General features: G+C 38.0%; 1 protein-coding gene across 1 annotated transcript; it reads right to left on the minus strand.

Annotated features, from left to right (window-relative positions):
* Nucleotides 1-4,617: 4,617 nt before the first annotated feature.
* On the minus strand, nucleotides 4,618-10,237 carry LOC145980688 (uncharacterized). Its single transcript, XM_083113746.1, has 2 exons — nucleotides 10,180-10,237; nucleotides 4,618-5,384 (listed from the first exon to the last, which is right to left on the minus strand). Exons 1-2 carry the CDS (start codon nucleotides 10,189-10,191, stop codon nucleotides 4,731-4,733), a joined length of 666 nt encoding a protein of 221 aa, XP_082969872.1. The 5' UTR covers nucleotides 10,192-10,237; the 3' UTR covers nucleotides 4,618-4,730.
* Nucleotides 10,238-14,709: the final 4,472 nt, after the last annotated feature.

The raw sequence follows: 14,709 nt of genomic DNA on the forward strand, positions 1-14,709 counted from the left end.
CACTTTTTACCCCTGAAACTGACCCTCAAGGAGTTAATGTTCTGGTCGAAACGATCGACGCCACCCATGAACATGCCCTCCCGATTCCACTAGCATCAATTGTTGTCTCTTCAATTGTTGCGGTCTCTTGTGAATCATGATAACTCCTCGGCAAGAAGCATTGCTGGAGGAAGGCGATTGACATCTGTGCAATTCTCATCCCCTCTGTCTTCATCTGTGAATCCATCATCATCAGGTGGGAAAAGAACCTCATCAATGCCATCATCATTTTCTTCAATAAGTTGTAATGCTTCATCCATATTCAACCTGAAATGATAGTAGATTCCAAGTTCAAAAATTTGTATTATTTTTTTATTAGTACTAGACTGTAATACACATACCACAACATTACAGTGTATATCAGTATAAGATACTATAGCAGTGTTTTGCCCCCAAGATTTATCATTATTATTGATGAGGAAAGCATTTTCTTTGTGTTTATTTTTCAAGTCTCAATGTTTTTATATTTGTTTTTACAATAACTATAAATCATTACTCACTGGAGGACTAAAATTATTAAAATTATACTTTATTATTATTATTATTACATCATTGTTACAATATTATATTGTAATTATATTATTACTACAATTATAATTATTAAAATTAACACTACAATGCAATTACGTCTTAGTCCTTTATACATTTATGACTTCCAAAGCCCAATGTCACCTACAGGTGACACTACAAATTTACCAACTAATTGTTCAGGGAGAAAATTTATATTTACCAGACATAAACCTTAAACCTTTAAGAGTAAGTAAAAGTAATAAACTTCTAATCATCTTACCATTTTGATGTTTTTGAATGTCCTTCTCCAGGAGCAGGTGATGTGTCGTCCTTCCTAAGGGCAGCCATCTTTACTGCAATAGTTCCAGAAAGTTCCACAAGATGTCCCTCAGATCAAAAATGCAACAATTCAGTTGAGAAAAAGTCAATGAACAGTTTGACATAGCCACAGCATACAATAAAAAAATATTAAAAAGCTGTCACCTACAGGTGACATAGGGCTTTCTCGGGTTAACCTTGCCAACCTTATGCAAGAAAGAATCGGTTAATCGGTTAATTCGTATGAACTCTCCAGCCTGATCATTACCAGTGCGTAGTTAGAGATCGGTTAGTCCATTGAACTCTCCAGCCTAATTATTGCCTATTTTTGTGGGAGCAGGAAAAGGTTTATTATCCATATGCAAGAAAAGTAATTACAAGATCTTGGTCTTAACATAGAGAGAAAAAAGTGTATCTGTAATAATCAACTTAATTTTCAGCAACCCTATTTGTTTAAATAGGGCACAAACAAATATGATCGTTCACGAGAACTTAAATATTTTAATAATCGTGCACATTTGTTAAGGTTGACAAGAAATTTAGTCAACAATACAAAATTTAATAAAGGCTAGCTTTTAAACCATCTAGTCTATATATTTGCTAACTTTTCAGAGACCAGGAAACCGTTCTGCCTTACTTCATTCTCACTGTCAGTGTTGTCAGTCCCTGGACTTGCTCAAATGTGATGATTTCTCGTGTAATAAGTCCAGCTTGAAATGACTGAAGTAAGTATGTATGAAGGAAGGCCTTGGTATTTAGATTTCTTCTGGTCAGGAGATTTAGTCCTGGTTGAAAGCTTAAAGTAATCATACTATTTGAAAGATATTGAGTTGGTAACACGTCATTGATATTATTTACAAGAAACAGTCCCATATAAGCCGAGATTTTGTTTAAAATGTGACCTGCGTTTCCTTGAAAGTTCAAGATATTATGAAGACTACCGAGAAGATCATGACTACTCTTCGTTCACTGCAAGAACTTAGTCATTGTAAACAAGTGAACGTGATTTCTGAGAAATCGTTTTGCCCAATTCTGGTACCAACTATAGCGCAAAACTAATACGCGTTTGAATATAGTCCCCTTTATTCTAACTAAACTACTTTAGTGAAATTGAAATTATGAGACCTTATTTTATGAAATGTATGACTATGATCAATATATCTTTGCGCAAGCTGAATTAAGCAATAGGAAAACAGCACAAGTCACGTGCTTTTGTTTGCATTGGTTTCACTCTTATGATGGACAGAGAATACATTACATTTGCGGAGTTAAATTAATAAAAGTTCGCAGGAATTTCAAGACGTTCAGAAGGGTCGGACGGGGAAGAGGTGGGGGGAATAATGTTTACTTTCTAAATTTCTCCTAGTGTTAAGTTTTCTCAACTGTAAACAAAACGTTTGGTACCCTTACTTACTAATTGGTAATTTTAACAAAAATTCTTGGTAATTCTAAAATATGCACTATTACTAAAAGTTGAACAATTGCTACAAAAGATTTGATGCTGGTTAATAATAATAAGCTTGTCGCCTATTTTTTAAACAAATGTTTGGTTACAAAAAAAACATTTGGCTATTCTAACTTCTTTCCCTAGCAACATACACATCTGCTTGTAGACTATACCTAGTTGAGAAGACTGATTTACAGAAGGCTAACGTAAAATATCCTTGTTCAGCAAAATATGAAAAATATAGAAAAATAATATAATTGTGCTAGGTGTAAAATAAAAAGTGCCCCCAATATAAATATAATAACTTCCAACCACAGTTATTATTATTTTATAATATTATTTCTACGATTCAATATTACATCAACAATCTGATCCTCCACCGTCCCCCCTTTACAAACATTTCTGGCAACGCCCATCCGGGCAGGGCAAGGGGGGTGCGAGGGAGTGCTTGCGCACCCCTTAATTTTTTCCGCACCCCTAATTTACAGTAAAACCTATTCTCAACCCGAAAACACTATTCACTCTTGTGGTGTCATATAATATGATGACTTATTAAAACCAAGTCATTAGTGGGCGTTTTATGTTAGGTATTGAAGTGAAACCGCTATTCTTGCATTCGCACGTTGTTGATCCTAACCTGAAAGATTGATTGATAACATATATTATGCCGGCCGCCGTGGCGGAGTGGTTAGCATATCGCGCTACGACGTCAGGGGTCCCGGGTTCGAATCCTGGCCTGGGCATGGATGTTTGTGAGTGCCCATTCACTCATCCCCATCTTCGCAAATTAGCCAAAAGTTGCACAAGAAGCGAAGTAAAATAAAGCAAATCAATCAATTGATTTTACTTTGCTTTTCAGCTACTTTTGGCTAATCGCGAAGAGGAAGATGAGTGATGATAGGATGAAATTGATGAAGGTAAATCACAAAGATCACCCAGGCCGGGATTCGAACCCGGGAGTCGTTGCGTCGTAGCGTGCAGTTCTAACCATTCCACTTCGGAGGTCGCCACAATGTATGTCACTGGCCTACCTTGAACAGGCTTTGTTCTTTTCAAATTACAATACATGTGGCTGCTGTGGTCAAACCAAGTCAAAAATAAGCAAGTCAGTAGAAGTCCTGAGTTTCATTGGCATATTTTCACACAAGCCTAGTCAAAAATGATTAGTTTTTGATGTTGTGACTAAGACATGCATGCATGTTTCATGTTTTCTATATTTTCAACATCGCACCCCCTAAATTCCATTCCGCACCCCATCAGCACCAGCTATAAGATTAACCCTGACCCCTTTTCTGACGTCCATGGACAGGCATCGATAAAGAGTTCCAATCGAGAGATATCGATTGGCAAGTTTCAATAGGTCGATCTAGAAACTCACTGCCACCAAACTGGAAAACACACTGCGGACACGAGAAAATAAGATTGATAGCAGATGTTTTCAAGACGATTTTCTTGTTGTACTTAATATGAGCGAGAGCGGTGTCTACTAGAATCTCGATTTCGTCACCGACTATCCTAGGGTTCGAGTCCTGGCGTCTGCGAAAAGGATACCAATAGACTTCTGTACGATGCAGGTATTTGATAACTTGAAGGCATATTATGTAAACCGTGTCATTTTGTTTATTTATTTTACGTCGCTCTCATGTATTTTTAGACTAATCAACAAGATGATGATGAATCATGATTAATTATTACTATCAAGAAACAATTATAATGCCAGTACCAGGACTCGAACACGTAAACTTCGTTGGTGGGATCATGATTTGTCCAGTCAATACATTCAGCCACCAAACCAACACAATGTGCTGTATATAGTTGACAGAAAAAAAATGAGGGTCTGGATCGTCAATTTTCTTTGCTATCCAATTACAATAAGATGAGCATCAGCGATAGACTTTTTTCAAGTATTACCGGCCAGCTATCCTAATTAATTTCCTTCAGCATTATAAAGTACTTTTAAGATATATAAAACTGCATTTCATAATCGTCATCTCTCTTTACACAACTTATAATGTGCAAATTTATGTTTGAGGAAAAAGTTATATGTCTCAATACTACACTATACTTAGCTGTGTGTAATATGTGTGAGTGTATATATGTATTTAATATTCCAACGGTTTTGAGCGCCATCTATACTTCTTATTTTAACTAGACAATAGGCCTGCGCACAAGAAAATAACGGTTGCTTCCCGTTTTAGCATATTAACAGGCACACTGTTAAATTTTAACGGTATAATATTGTAAATTTTACGGTAACAGTGTAAAAATAAGGTAACATTTTAATGAGTAAAATAACATTGTTTATCAGTTTATATATGTATCTTTAATTGCATTTTGATGCGTAACAAAGTATAAAAAATAGGGTGAAAGACGAGGGACGACGCCGTCATATAAATAAGGGAAAAGTCTCAGCAGCTTAGATATCACCGCCAAGAAAACCACCTCCAAAACCGCCTCCGTAGCCACCTCCCAATCCAGCTCCATGGTGTCCCTTGGTGATGGTAACGACCTCTGGTACCTTGATGGGGATGTACTTTTCATGAGGGATGGCGTAGGATTTGGGTTCGTACACTGGGAAGGGCTTCTCCACAGGGTAATGAACTGGGTAGTGCACTGGCACTGGGATATTCTTCTCGACTACGAAAGGGATCTCCTTGACGACTGGAACTGGATATGGTTTCACGACTGGATACGGAACTGGCTTCTCAACTGGAACTGGCACGTGATGGGGCACAGGGACCGGAACGCTCTTGACGACCGGAACCGGAATGTGCTTCGGTACTGGGACCGGGACGTTCTTTACAATGGTGGTGAAGTGCTTGTGGTGGACATGGCCGATCGCTCCTTGTCCGCCGTAGCCACCTGCCCCAAGGCCACCTGCCCCAAGGCCACCTGCGCCGTAGCCGCCTGCCCCAAGGCCACCTGCACCAAGGCCACCTCCGCCGTAACCGCCTGCGCCGTAACCACCTGAGCCGAATCCGTGGATACCTCTTTTCACCAACGTCCTCTCTTCCAGTGACCCTTCCTCTGCACTAGCTGTTATGGCCAAAGCCAAGAAGGAGACACATGCCTGGAAATAAAAATAATAATAAAAAATTAATTTTATTCAATGTGTGCAAGTATATTTAAACACATATTGTCACAACCGTAACTGAAAAGTTTGAGGTTGCGAATTCCAAAGACTATTTCTAAACAGAAGAAACAATTGAGGACTAAAAGTGGTAAACGTTGTAAGTGCCAAAGACGAAAGTGTTGGGAAATCGCATCGTTTCGCACATCAGCCCTTAAGAACGTTCACACTAGTGACCTCTTTGAATTACTTAGAGGGCTACCAGCCAGATTTCACGTTTACCACATTATAAAGCATGGTACATTGCACAGTTTAACGTGGAAAACGGTGTTTGAATTATTGTGGCACTTACAGCGTTTACCAATTTTAGTCTTCAAATATTAACCTTCTTTTAGGAACAAATGTACAGGTTATAAGGAAGAGATTTTTAAGGCAGTTCTCTGTGTCACAGCACTCATGGCTACGCACATCCATAATCTTGGGCATTTGTGGAGATGGTGTGTTCAGCACCACGCTCCTGTTATCTCCCTCCAAGGTACACATTGATTAGAGGCTGAACATTCCCACCTGAAATCATTCTCCCTGGGAATCGATTCCGTGTCTGCCGTATAGCAGTCAGAGACCCTACCGATTTTTTTGTAAATGAAAAACCACTAAACTGAGGTTCCCCAATCATTCTCAAACTTGACTCAATTCCCTGCTTTTCCCATTCAAGACAGTTGAAAACAAACATGTCTTAACGGGATTCGAACCAGGGACTCTGGTGTCGTAATGTACACTGTATTGTCCACCTAGTCCCACAGAGGCCGAAAATGGACCACTGCCGCTCTTTCTGTGTGAATAATAATAATAATAATAATAATAACAATAATAAACAAAAAATGGCAGAGGGTTAGGACTTCGTTTCTACAGTTAGCAAAAGAAATGTCTTAATCTAATATACCGGGTCAGCAGTTTACACTGGGTTTGGAATCAATGCAATTTCCACTGCTATTGACTAATGTAACCGAGAGATTAACTATTGCTCTATCGGAAAACTGTTTCCTCTCTTGGGAATGTAATAAATAATATGATTTTTTTTTTATTTACGTCAATTTATGCACTACAGAGGTAAAATAGGTTAAGCCTACAAAATCTTACGATATTAGACCATGGAAGAAGAAACAATATATTGCAAAACCCTTCTTGGAAAACCTGATGGTCGGAGATCCAGGAAGGCCAAGACGAGACGGAAGAGACAACACTGAGATGAACCAGTTCTTCGGGTATAGGACTGCCAGAGAGTCAGTTTTTTTACTTTCTTGTGCTACTCCGAACACGAATATGCATATATTTTGTGAAGCGTCACGGTTTAGTAACAGTCAATCACACAATGTACTTTCTCTTGGATCAACTTTCGTTTGTCTACGTGCTGCAATCCAGAAGAAAATTCCGATGAATTTGTCACGGTCCTTTGATTCGAACGATTGGTCTTCTTAATGAAGATGTACCGGATTGCCTTTGCTCTTTAATTGTGTCTGGCACAGCATGTCGGGGATATCTGTAATGCATCTACTTATTGATGTGCAACGAAATATTGCCCAAGGAAGCACATTGTGGGAACTTTTAATAGTATCGATCAACGTAAATAGAAGTTCCCTTGACTAAACAGGAAGTCATCTATTTATTGGTTAGAGCTCTTTTTAACTTGATGACGTCATCTCTCTGTGCTATGGTAAGAATCAGAAGTAAAGATGACGTCATCTCTCTGTGCTATGGTAAGAATCAGAAGTAAAGATGACGTCGGTAACTGCTTGGTTATACACACACACACACACACACACACACACACACACACACACACACACACACACACACTAATATATATTATATACACAGCCCTATAGTACAGCATTGAGACATAATACAAAATAGTCCAAATTTGCATATTTTATTTTGTATACTGATAGATAATGATCATAAATGGCAGTTGTGTGCAACAATTATATCTTATATACGAGTATTAAAAGCTGAATAAATAAATTTACATCAGTTTATTCATGTTCATTTTTTTACAGTAGTTAAATGGCGGAATAAATTGACTGTGTTCTATTTTGAATACCAAGCATTAACAGCTATTCCATACTTAAACTAATTAATGTAAATATTATGATTCCTTTTGAAAAATATATTATGGTACACATAGCAACAATTCATAATCATTATCTGTCCTTGTGCAAGATGAAACATGCAAATTTAAATTTGGAACCTTTTTTTGTGCTATTGCTGTACTATCAGCCTGTGTATATATAACAAATGTGGGCGTGTGTCTGTACTAAATATTACACGAGCTTCTCGATGCCATCTTTACGTCACTTTTTAGCTATGGAACAAAGAAATGACGTCATGAATGTGCCTACGCTTATGAAGAAAAATTTTCCTCCCGTTGTTTTTAAGTAATAGGCAGAATGTTAAATTTTAACGGTTGAATACTGTAAAATTTACGGTAAGTTCTGACAGTACAGGTTGATCGATTAATTATATCTTAGGTTACATCAGTGTTTATACTCCTTACCGTGTAACAAGCCCAGTGATGTGCATCTACGCGTAAACAACGATAGTCTACATTCTACACGTAGACTATTTTATACACGAAGGTTAGGTAATCTATGTAAACAACATGGCGAAAGGTGATAACTTTGCAAAGGGCGCCGTGGAATTAAAAGAAAATTATACTGCGTGTCAGTGACTGATGTGTGAGGAGAACTTTCCATACTCTTTCTTCCAAATTCGAATAATTTCTCACCTAGGAAGAAACCTAATATAGGAAATATTCTAGTCTTTTATAGGGAAAAGACCACTCTTTCCTCACGACTGCCATCTGTTGTTGTTTTTTGCATACTATTTATCTTCTTCCATAGTTGATGATAGAAGAGAAGAGAAATTGTGTTGTAAATAGGATTATTTTAATTTCCTTAGGAACCAATATAGTTGAAAATGTCACTTTCCTTTCATGGAAGCCTTGAAAATTAATTTTAATGCACTATAGATTGTCTACGTAGTCTATGTAAACTACAACCTAATGTAATCTACGCGTAGATTACGTGTAGACAACGCATGTAGACGTAAACTTATAGTCTACGGCACATCACTGAACAAGCCCCTTATTAACAATAACGAATTAAAGGAAATATGCGTTATGGATAGAGGCTGGAAATTTGGCAAAATACCTGTTTTTTTCCTGGTGCATATATTGATAAAATTTGTCTTGATATACATTTTTTTATGTTGTGGCTAATGTTTTAGAAGCTTTTACATTTTGCCTATTTTGTACCCTATTTTAAATTTTAATTCCCTTTTGACATTTTCAATTACATTTTAGAATGTTTTTTCACAAAATTATATAACTTATTTTTCTTTCAAAATTCTTATTTGTAAGCGCATTGTAGTGTTGCCAGATACAATTACAAAGCTGCAAAAAGGAGTGAAACTCTTATAGCATCAAAGAAAGTCTTTGAGGAATCGGTGTACCAGCTGATGAAAGTGCCTGGAGAAAAGGGGTTAGCTGTTGCGGAAGAGAGCAAACGTACAAATGAGGAATTGAAAAAATTGAAAACAATTTGTGATTTTCTTAAAGATGGAAATTCCTTTCTTGACAATATGAATCCAGTTATAATAGCCTGTTCGAAGTAGAGGGATCATTTGCAGTTATAAAAATCATTATTTCATAGAGACATCTATGAATGTTAAAATAAAACCAGCGGTTATGTGCAATCAAGGTAAAAAAGGAAAGTAGAAATGTGTTTTCATGTACAATGTAGACTGTAATTATCTGAATGAAATTATAGATATTAGTGGCTTGGAATTTTCCACTTTTTTCACTTACACTGTGCATATTTTTCTTTCATTTTGGTGCCTATTTATCACATTATAAGTGCCTTTTCGCCTGCCTATTTTAACCAAAATGAATGCCAGGACTTCCGGAACGTTATGTTATGGAAACGGTTTCTACTGATATTAACACTTTATCGAAGGTAATATCCGAATTTAAAGTATTCATACCGATTTGTGTATAGAGGTATATGGAAACACAGGGCGCCTCCCACAGAGAAGTATCTAGACACCAAAACCTCGTTAGCCTGTATGAATGCAGTTTCGAAGACGGTAGAGCAGTAGTGACGCAAGAAATATTTGATGAGAGCAGAATGTCCGATTATTATGGGGGAAGGGGCACAAAAATTCTTAGGGGTTGGAAAGTTAAAACTAAATTGTGAATATGACAGTGGTGATGCCATTCATAGCGAAATTATTTTTTTCCAAAATCGAAGGTCCAAGGGGGGCCCTAGCCGCCCATCTCCCCTTCACCGTCACTACAGGGTAGACAGGATGAGACCTGAGAATCTTCCCCTACACCCTTGGATATAGTTCACCTTAAGAAACCATACGAATCCGGCACTCTTATACTCCGTTTATCTTCGTAACATCTCCAGCTTATTGAGAGTGTCCAACTAGCGAGCCTACCAACAGCCTAGAGCTTGAGCAACAGTGTTAGCGATAGGCGCTCCTTTGAAATGACGTCAGCAGCGCGCTCGTTGATTTGCTGATTCCGGAATTAAGACTCGCTTCCAAGCAGCCAAAGCAAAACAGCCAGATATGTTACGGAAATAATCCCACCCTATCTTCCGTACCACGACCGCAGCTTACAAGAACTTTCAGTAATTTCCTCTTGAGATTTACGAGGAAATAGCATCCTTTCACAAACCAATCCCTCAACAGATAACATCGCCCGTTCCAGCTTGAAAGTTCATATACTTACGAGAATCCTCATTGTTGGTTACCAGGCGGTGATACTCGAAGAGGTAAAAGCAGTGAAGTGGTTGTCTTGGAGACGGAGACTAGCGCTTATATACCTCTACTCTTTACCGTTGCATGGTAGGAAAAAGTGACGATCACATGATAAAGTTCCTGATTTGTTAATTGTGGTTTTACGCCCTTAAAGAAAACAATTAGAAATCTTGATGGCGCTATGCACTGATTGCTTCTGGTGCTCGTAATTTACATTGCTCGTGGCAAGAGATGAACGACCCGGCGGACAGATTACAGGAAGTAGCCGTGTGATATAATAAAGTTCCCCACATGGTGCTGCGGTGAAACGTATATATTGTCGTTCTATTAAAGCAAATATGGGAATAATTAAGTTTTCTTTCACGGCGGTCTATTTTGCGTGGGTAGGAAACGTGCGGTTTTCTTCTCATCGAGGCTGAGATTAGGTAGGGGCTGCAGGGAGCGTGTTTTATGAATGAGATTTTTTTATGTGTGTTGGAATTCAGGTATTTTATACAACATAATAGATTCAGATATTGAATCCAAGATTCCGAATTCGGATACTGAATCTAAGTTTTGAAGTTCGAACATTGTATCCAATATTAGGGATTGATTCGGATATTGAATCAAAGATTCGGAATTCTGATGTTGGAAAGGTTCGAGATTTGCAAATTGGAACCAACATTCGGGATTTAGATATAGAATCTGAGATCGGATTTCGGATTATGAATCAAAGATTTGGAATTCGGATATTGTATCCAAGATCGGAATTCGGATATTGAACCCATGATGCGGGATTCGGATATTGGATCCTAGATTCGGAATTCGAATATTCCATCAAAGGTTCGGAATACGGATATTGTATCCAAGATACGGTATTCGGGTGTTGGATACAAGATGTGGAATTCGGATATTGGATCCTACATTCGGGATACGAATATTGAATCAATTTCGGAATTCGGATATTGGATCTAAAATTCGGAATTCGGATATTGTATTCAAGATTCGAGATTAGGATATTATATGCAAGATTCTGAATTCAGATATTGTATCCAAAATGGGAAATTCTAATATTGTATGCAAGATTCGGAATTACGATATTGAATGCAAGTTTCGGAATTAATATAGGTTATTGTATCCACGATTCCGAATTAGGATATTGTATCCAGAATTCAGAATTCCGATGTTGGATACTAGATTCGGGATTCCACGTAGATTCGGTATTGAAATTATGGGGCAAAAGTTTGGGATTCGGATATTGTATCCAAGATTGGGAATCCAGATATTGCTTCCAGGATTCCAAACCCTTAGTATTCGGATTCAAACATCAATCCTAAGGGTGGTCATCTGGAAGGGAACCAACGTGTTCAGTAGTGGGGTAAAAATTGTCAATCATTATCTTTTGGTTCATTTTCTCTTGAGGAACGTCTATGCTGTCTATGCTGTTTCGCTGGAGTCGTGTATCAGTTGTTGGATCTCGCATTTCATAGAACGAAATTAATGAGCGTATTGGGGGACAGTTTTCTTGGTAATAGTTATGAATTCCATTCTACTATGCCACTGCAGGCTAAAGAAACCAAGTGTACGACAGCGCCTAGATTCCATTAAAAATCATGTTTGTCGGTAAACATAACAATTGGTTAGGAATCTAAGAATTAACAGTAAATGGAGATTTTACAATTAATCTAATAATAATAAATTAATATACGAGTCAATCTACATGTATAGTATCTAAAATCAAGTGATCACATACTCCGAAGACATCTAAAAGTAACAACAAATACTAAATTCCAACATGTCTAAATATCAGTGGACTCGTACACCATCAAGTACATGTAGTCTTCAATTCTTAATCACAATTCTTGTGATTAATTTTGAATCACCGCTCCTTTTGTGTAACCATAGTAAACTGCCTTATGAAGAGTTTTTAAGCGTTTCTAGAAAACAAGTTCTGCATTGGAGTCCATACAAACACCATATACAGGGTGTCCTCGTGCAACACGACAACATTATACAGGGCGTAGAAGACATGAAGACTAACAGTTTTTCTTCACAGCGTTTTGGTATAAGACCTCGTGTCGGAACTGCATTTTCTATCGTAGTACCAATGTGATGTAGTCATGGTTGCCACTGTCATGTGTTTTCCGCCGGGTAACATACAAAAACTAGAATGTGCTACAGCAATAGAGTCATGCTAACAGATGTCGCTGGGCGTAACCTCTCATCCCTCAATCATGTACGCACCCCTATTTATGCTTTGTATTAGACAAAAGTACCACACGTTTTCTCTAGAAGTGATCACACTCGATTCGTCAGTCACTGTCTTGAATGGTCACATAATCCGTCTGTAGAACACTAAATATTTTGTCGTTTTCCTACAGGAAAAAAATATGTCAGTGGCAACCCTGAGTCTGTGCTGAATGGCCGTGTACAGTCACGAGCAATTAAAATTGGGCACCTACATCCTGAAATACCCGTTTCCCTGCAATGTGTTGTGCGTGTTGCTTAACTGTAAGGCGAAGTTCGGCTGTCGCCTCGGAGTTAGGCAACACACAAACTCCATGCAGGGTAACGGCTCTTTCAGGATCTAAGTGTCCCATTTATATTGCCGGTGACTGTACATAACAGGAAATGGTGTTTTTCTTGGCAACAAAACGATGTCTCAACACGCAAGACGTTATTAAGGAAAGTACTATCTGTTGATGTTCTCTGCACACTGAAAATGTTAATCGGTGTTGTAGCACAATGTGATTTAATTTCTGCTTTGACTATTTTAGAAGAGACACAGGATACAAACTACCAGTTATGATTAGATCATTAGTTTGCTTCGTCTGGGACATTCACAACGAACATCCATGCTCAAGCCGGAATTCGAACCTGGGACCCTTAGCTATGGTGACCAGACATATACATTAAAAAAAGAGGACAAAGAATGGCGAAAAAGGAGGACACAGTCCGGAAAAAGAGGACACTGTAAAAAATGGAAACACATTTGCCATTAATCATAATTTAATCAATAAAAAAATTACCAACACTTTGCTCACATATAGTTCTCAGATGATCTTTTTCAATAATGTCCTCTTTCCTTTAAGCAACGAAAGCAATCTCCTAAGTAAACTTCCCTTGAACTTATTTTCAAATGGTAGTGGTTGCTGCTACAACCTTTTCAAGCATTCCCATTGGCTGGTAGCCTTTTGGGGTAGTAAATAATCTGTGGTGGTTAGGTTAGGCTAGAAGAAGAAGAAGAAGGAGAAGAAGACAAGAATTGTTGTAGCAGCAATACCGACCTTTCCAAAAAACCGAATTAAAATTTTAGGTAGTTTGGATTGGGTCAAGAAATATGATTTTAATGCCACGAACATTTCTGGCCTGATTGGTTAGCACCAGTGATGTGCGTCTACGCGTAAACAACGATAGTCTACATTCTACACGTAGACTATTTTATACACCTAGATTAGGTAATCTATGTAAACAACATGGCGAAAGGTGATAACTTAGCAAAGGGCGCCGTGGAATTAAAAGAAAATTATACTGCGTATCAGTTGCTGATGTGTGAAGAGAACTTTTCATACTCTTTCTTCCAAATTCGGACAATTTCTCACCTAGGGAGAAACCTAATATAGGAAATATTCTAGTGTTTTATGGGAAAAATACCACTCTTGCCTCACGACTGCCATCTGTTGTTGTTTTTTGCATACTATTTATCTTCTTCCATAGTTGTTGATAAAAGAGAAATTGTGTTGTAAATAGGATTCTTTCATTTCGTTAAGAACCAATATAGTTGAAAATGTCACTTTCCTTTCGTAAAAGCCTTGAAAATTAATTTTAATGCACTTTAGATTGTCTACGTAGTCTATGTAAACTACAACCCAATGTAATCTACGCGTAGATTACGTGTAGACAACGCATGTAGTCGTAAACTTATAGTCTACGGCACATCACTGGTTAGAACACCGTGCCACAATTTCTCTTGTTCGAATTCTGGCCTGGGCATCGGTGTTCTTTGTGAGTCTCCCTTCATCAAAATCTTCCCTCATCATCATTAGCCAAAAGCGGCAGAAAAGCGAGGGAAAATTAATCAAATCAATCAATCGAAGAGGAACGGACTAAATGCGTTCCAACATTCTCAGAGGGCGAAACAAAGAGTTTGAATAATGTACTAATGACTCAGTCGGAAAAGGGATCGTGTTCAGCTCCCAGATTGTTTGAATACTTAACGCGCTCCACGTGATATGCCTTTTATGATAATCGTTATGTGTGGAGACATTCTCTATGCAGGACATTTGCTATGGTCAATGCTATACTCTATCCACAAAAGTAGACGTCTGGTCACCCTAGCCCTGCGTCGTAGCGCAATGTGCTAACCAATAATGAATGATTTGATTTATTTTACTTTGCTTCTCCCACTTTTTGCTATTAACGAAGATGAGGATGAATGGTGAGAAGATGATAAAGGTGGATAAATCGACAATCACAAACATATGCAGACGACTCAACACAAGTCCAACAGAGGATTATAGAG

Source organism: Lepisma saccharinum, chromosome 28 (genome assembly GCF_977018435.1).
Source record: "Lepisma saccharinum chromosome 28, izLepSacc3.1, whole genome shotgun sequence".
Classification (NCBI taxonomy): Eukaryota; Metazoa; Arthropoda; class Insecta; order Zygentoma; family Lepismatidae; genus Lepisma; species Lepisma saccharinum.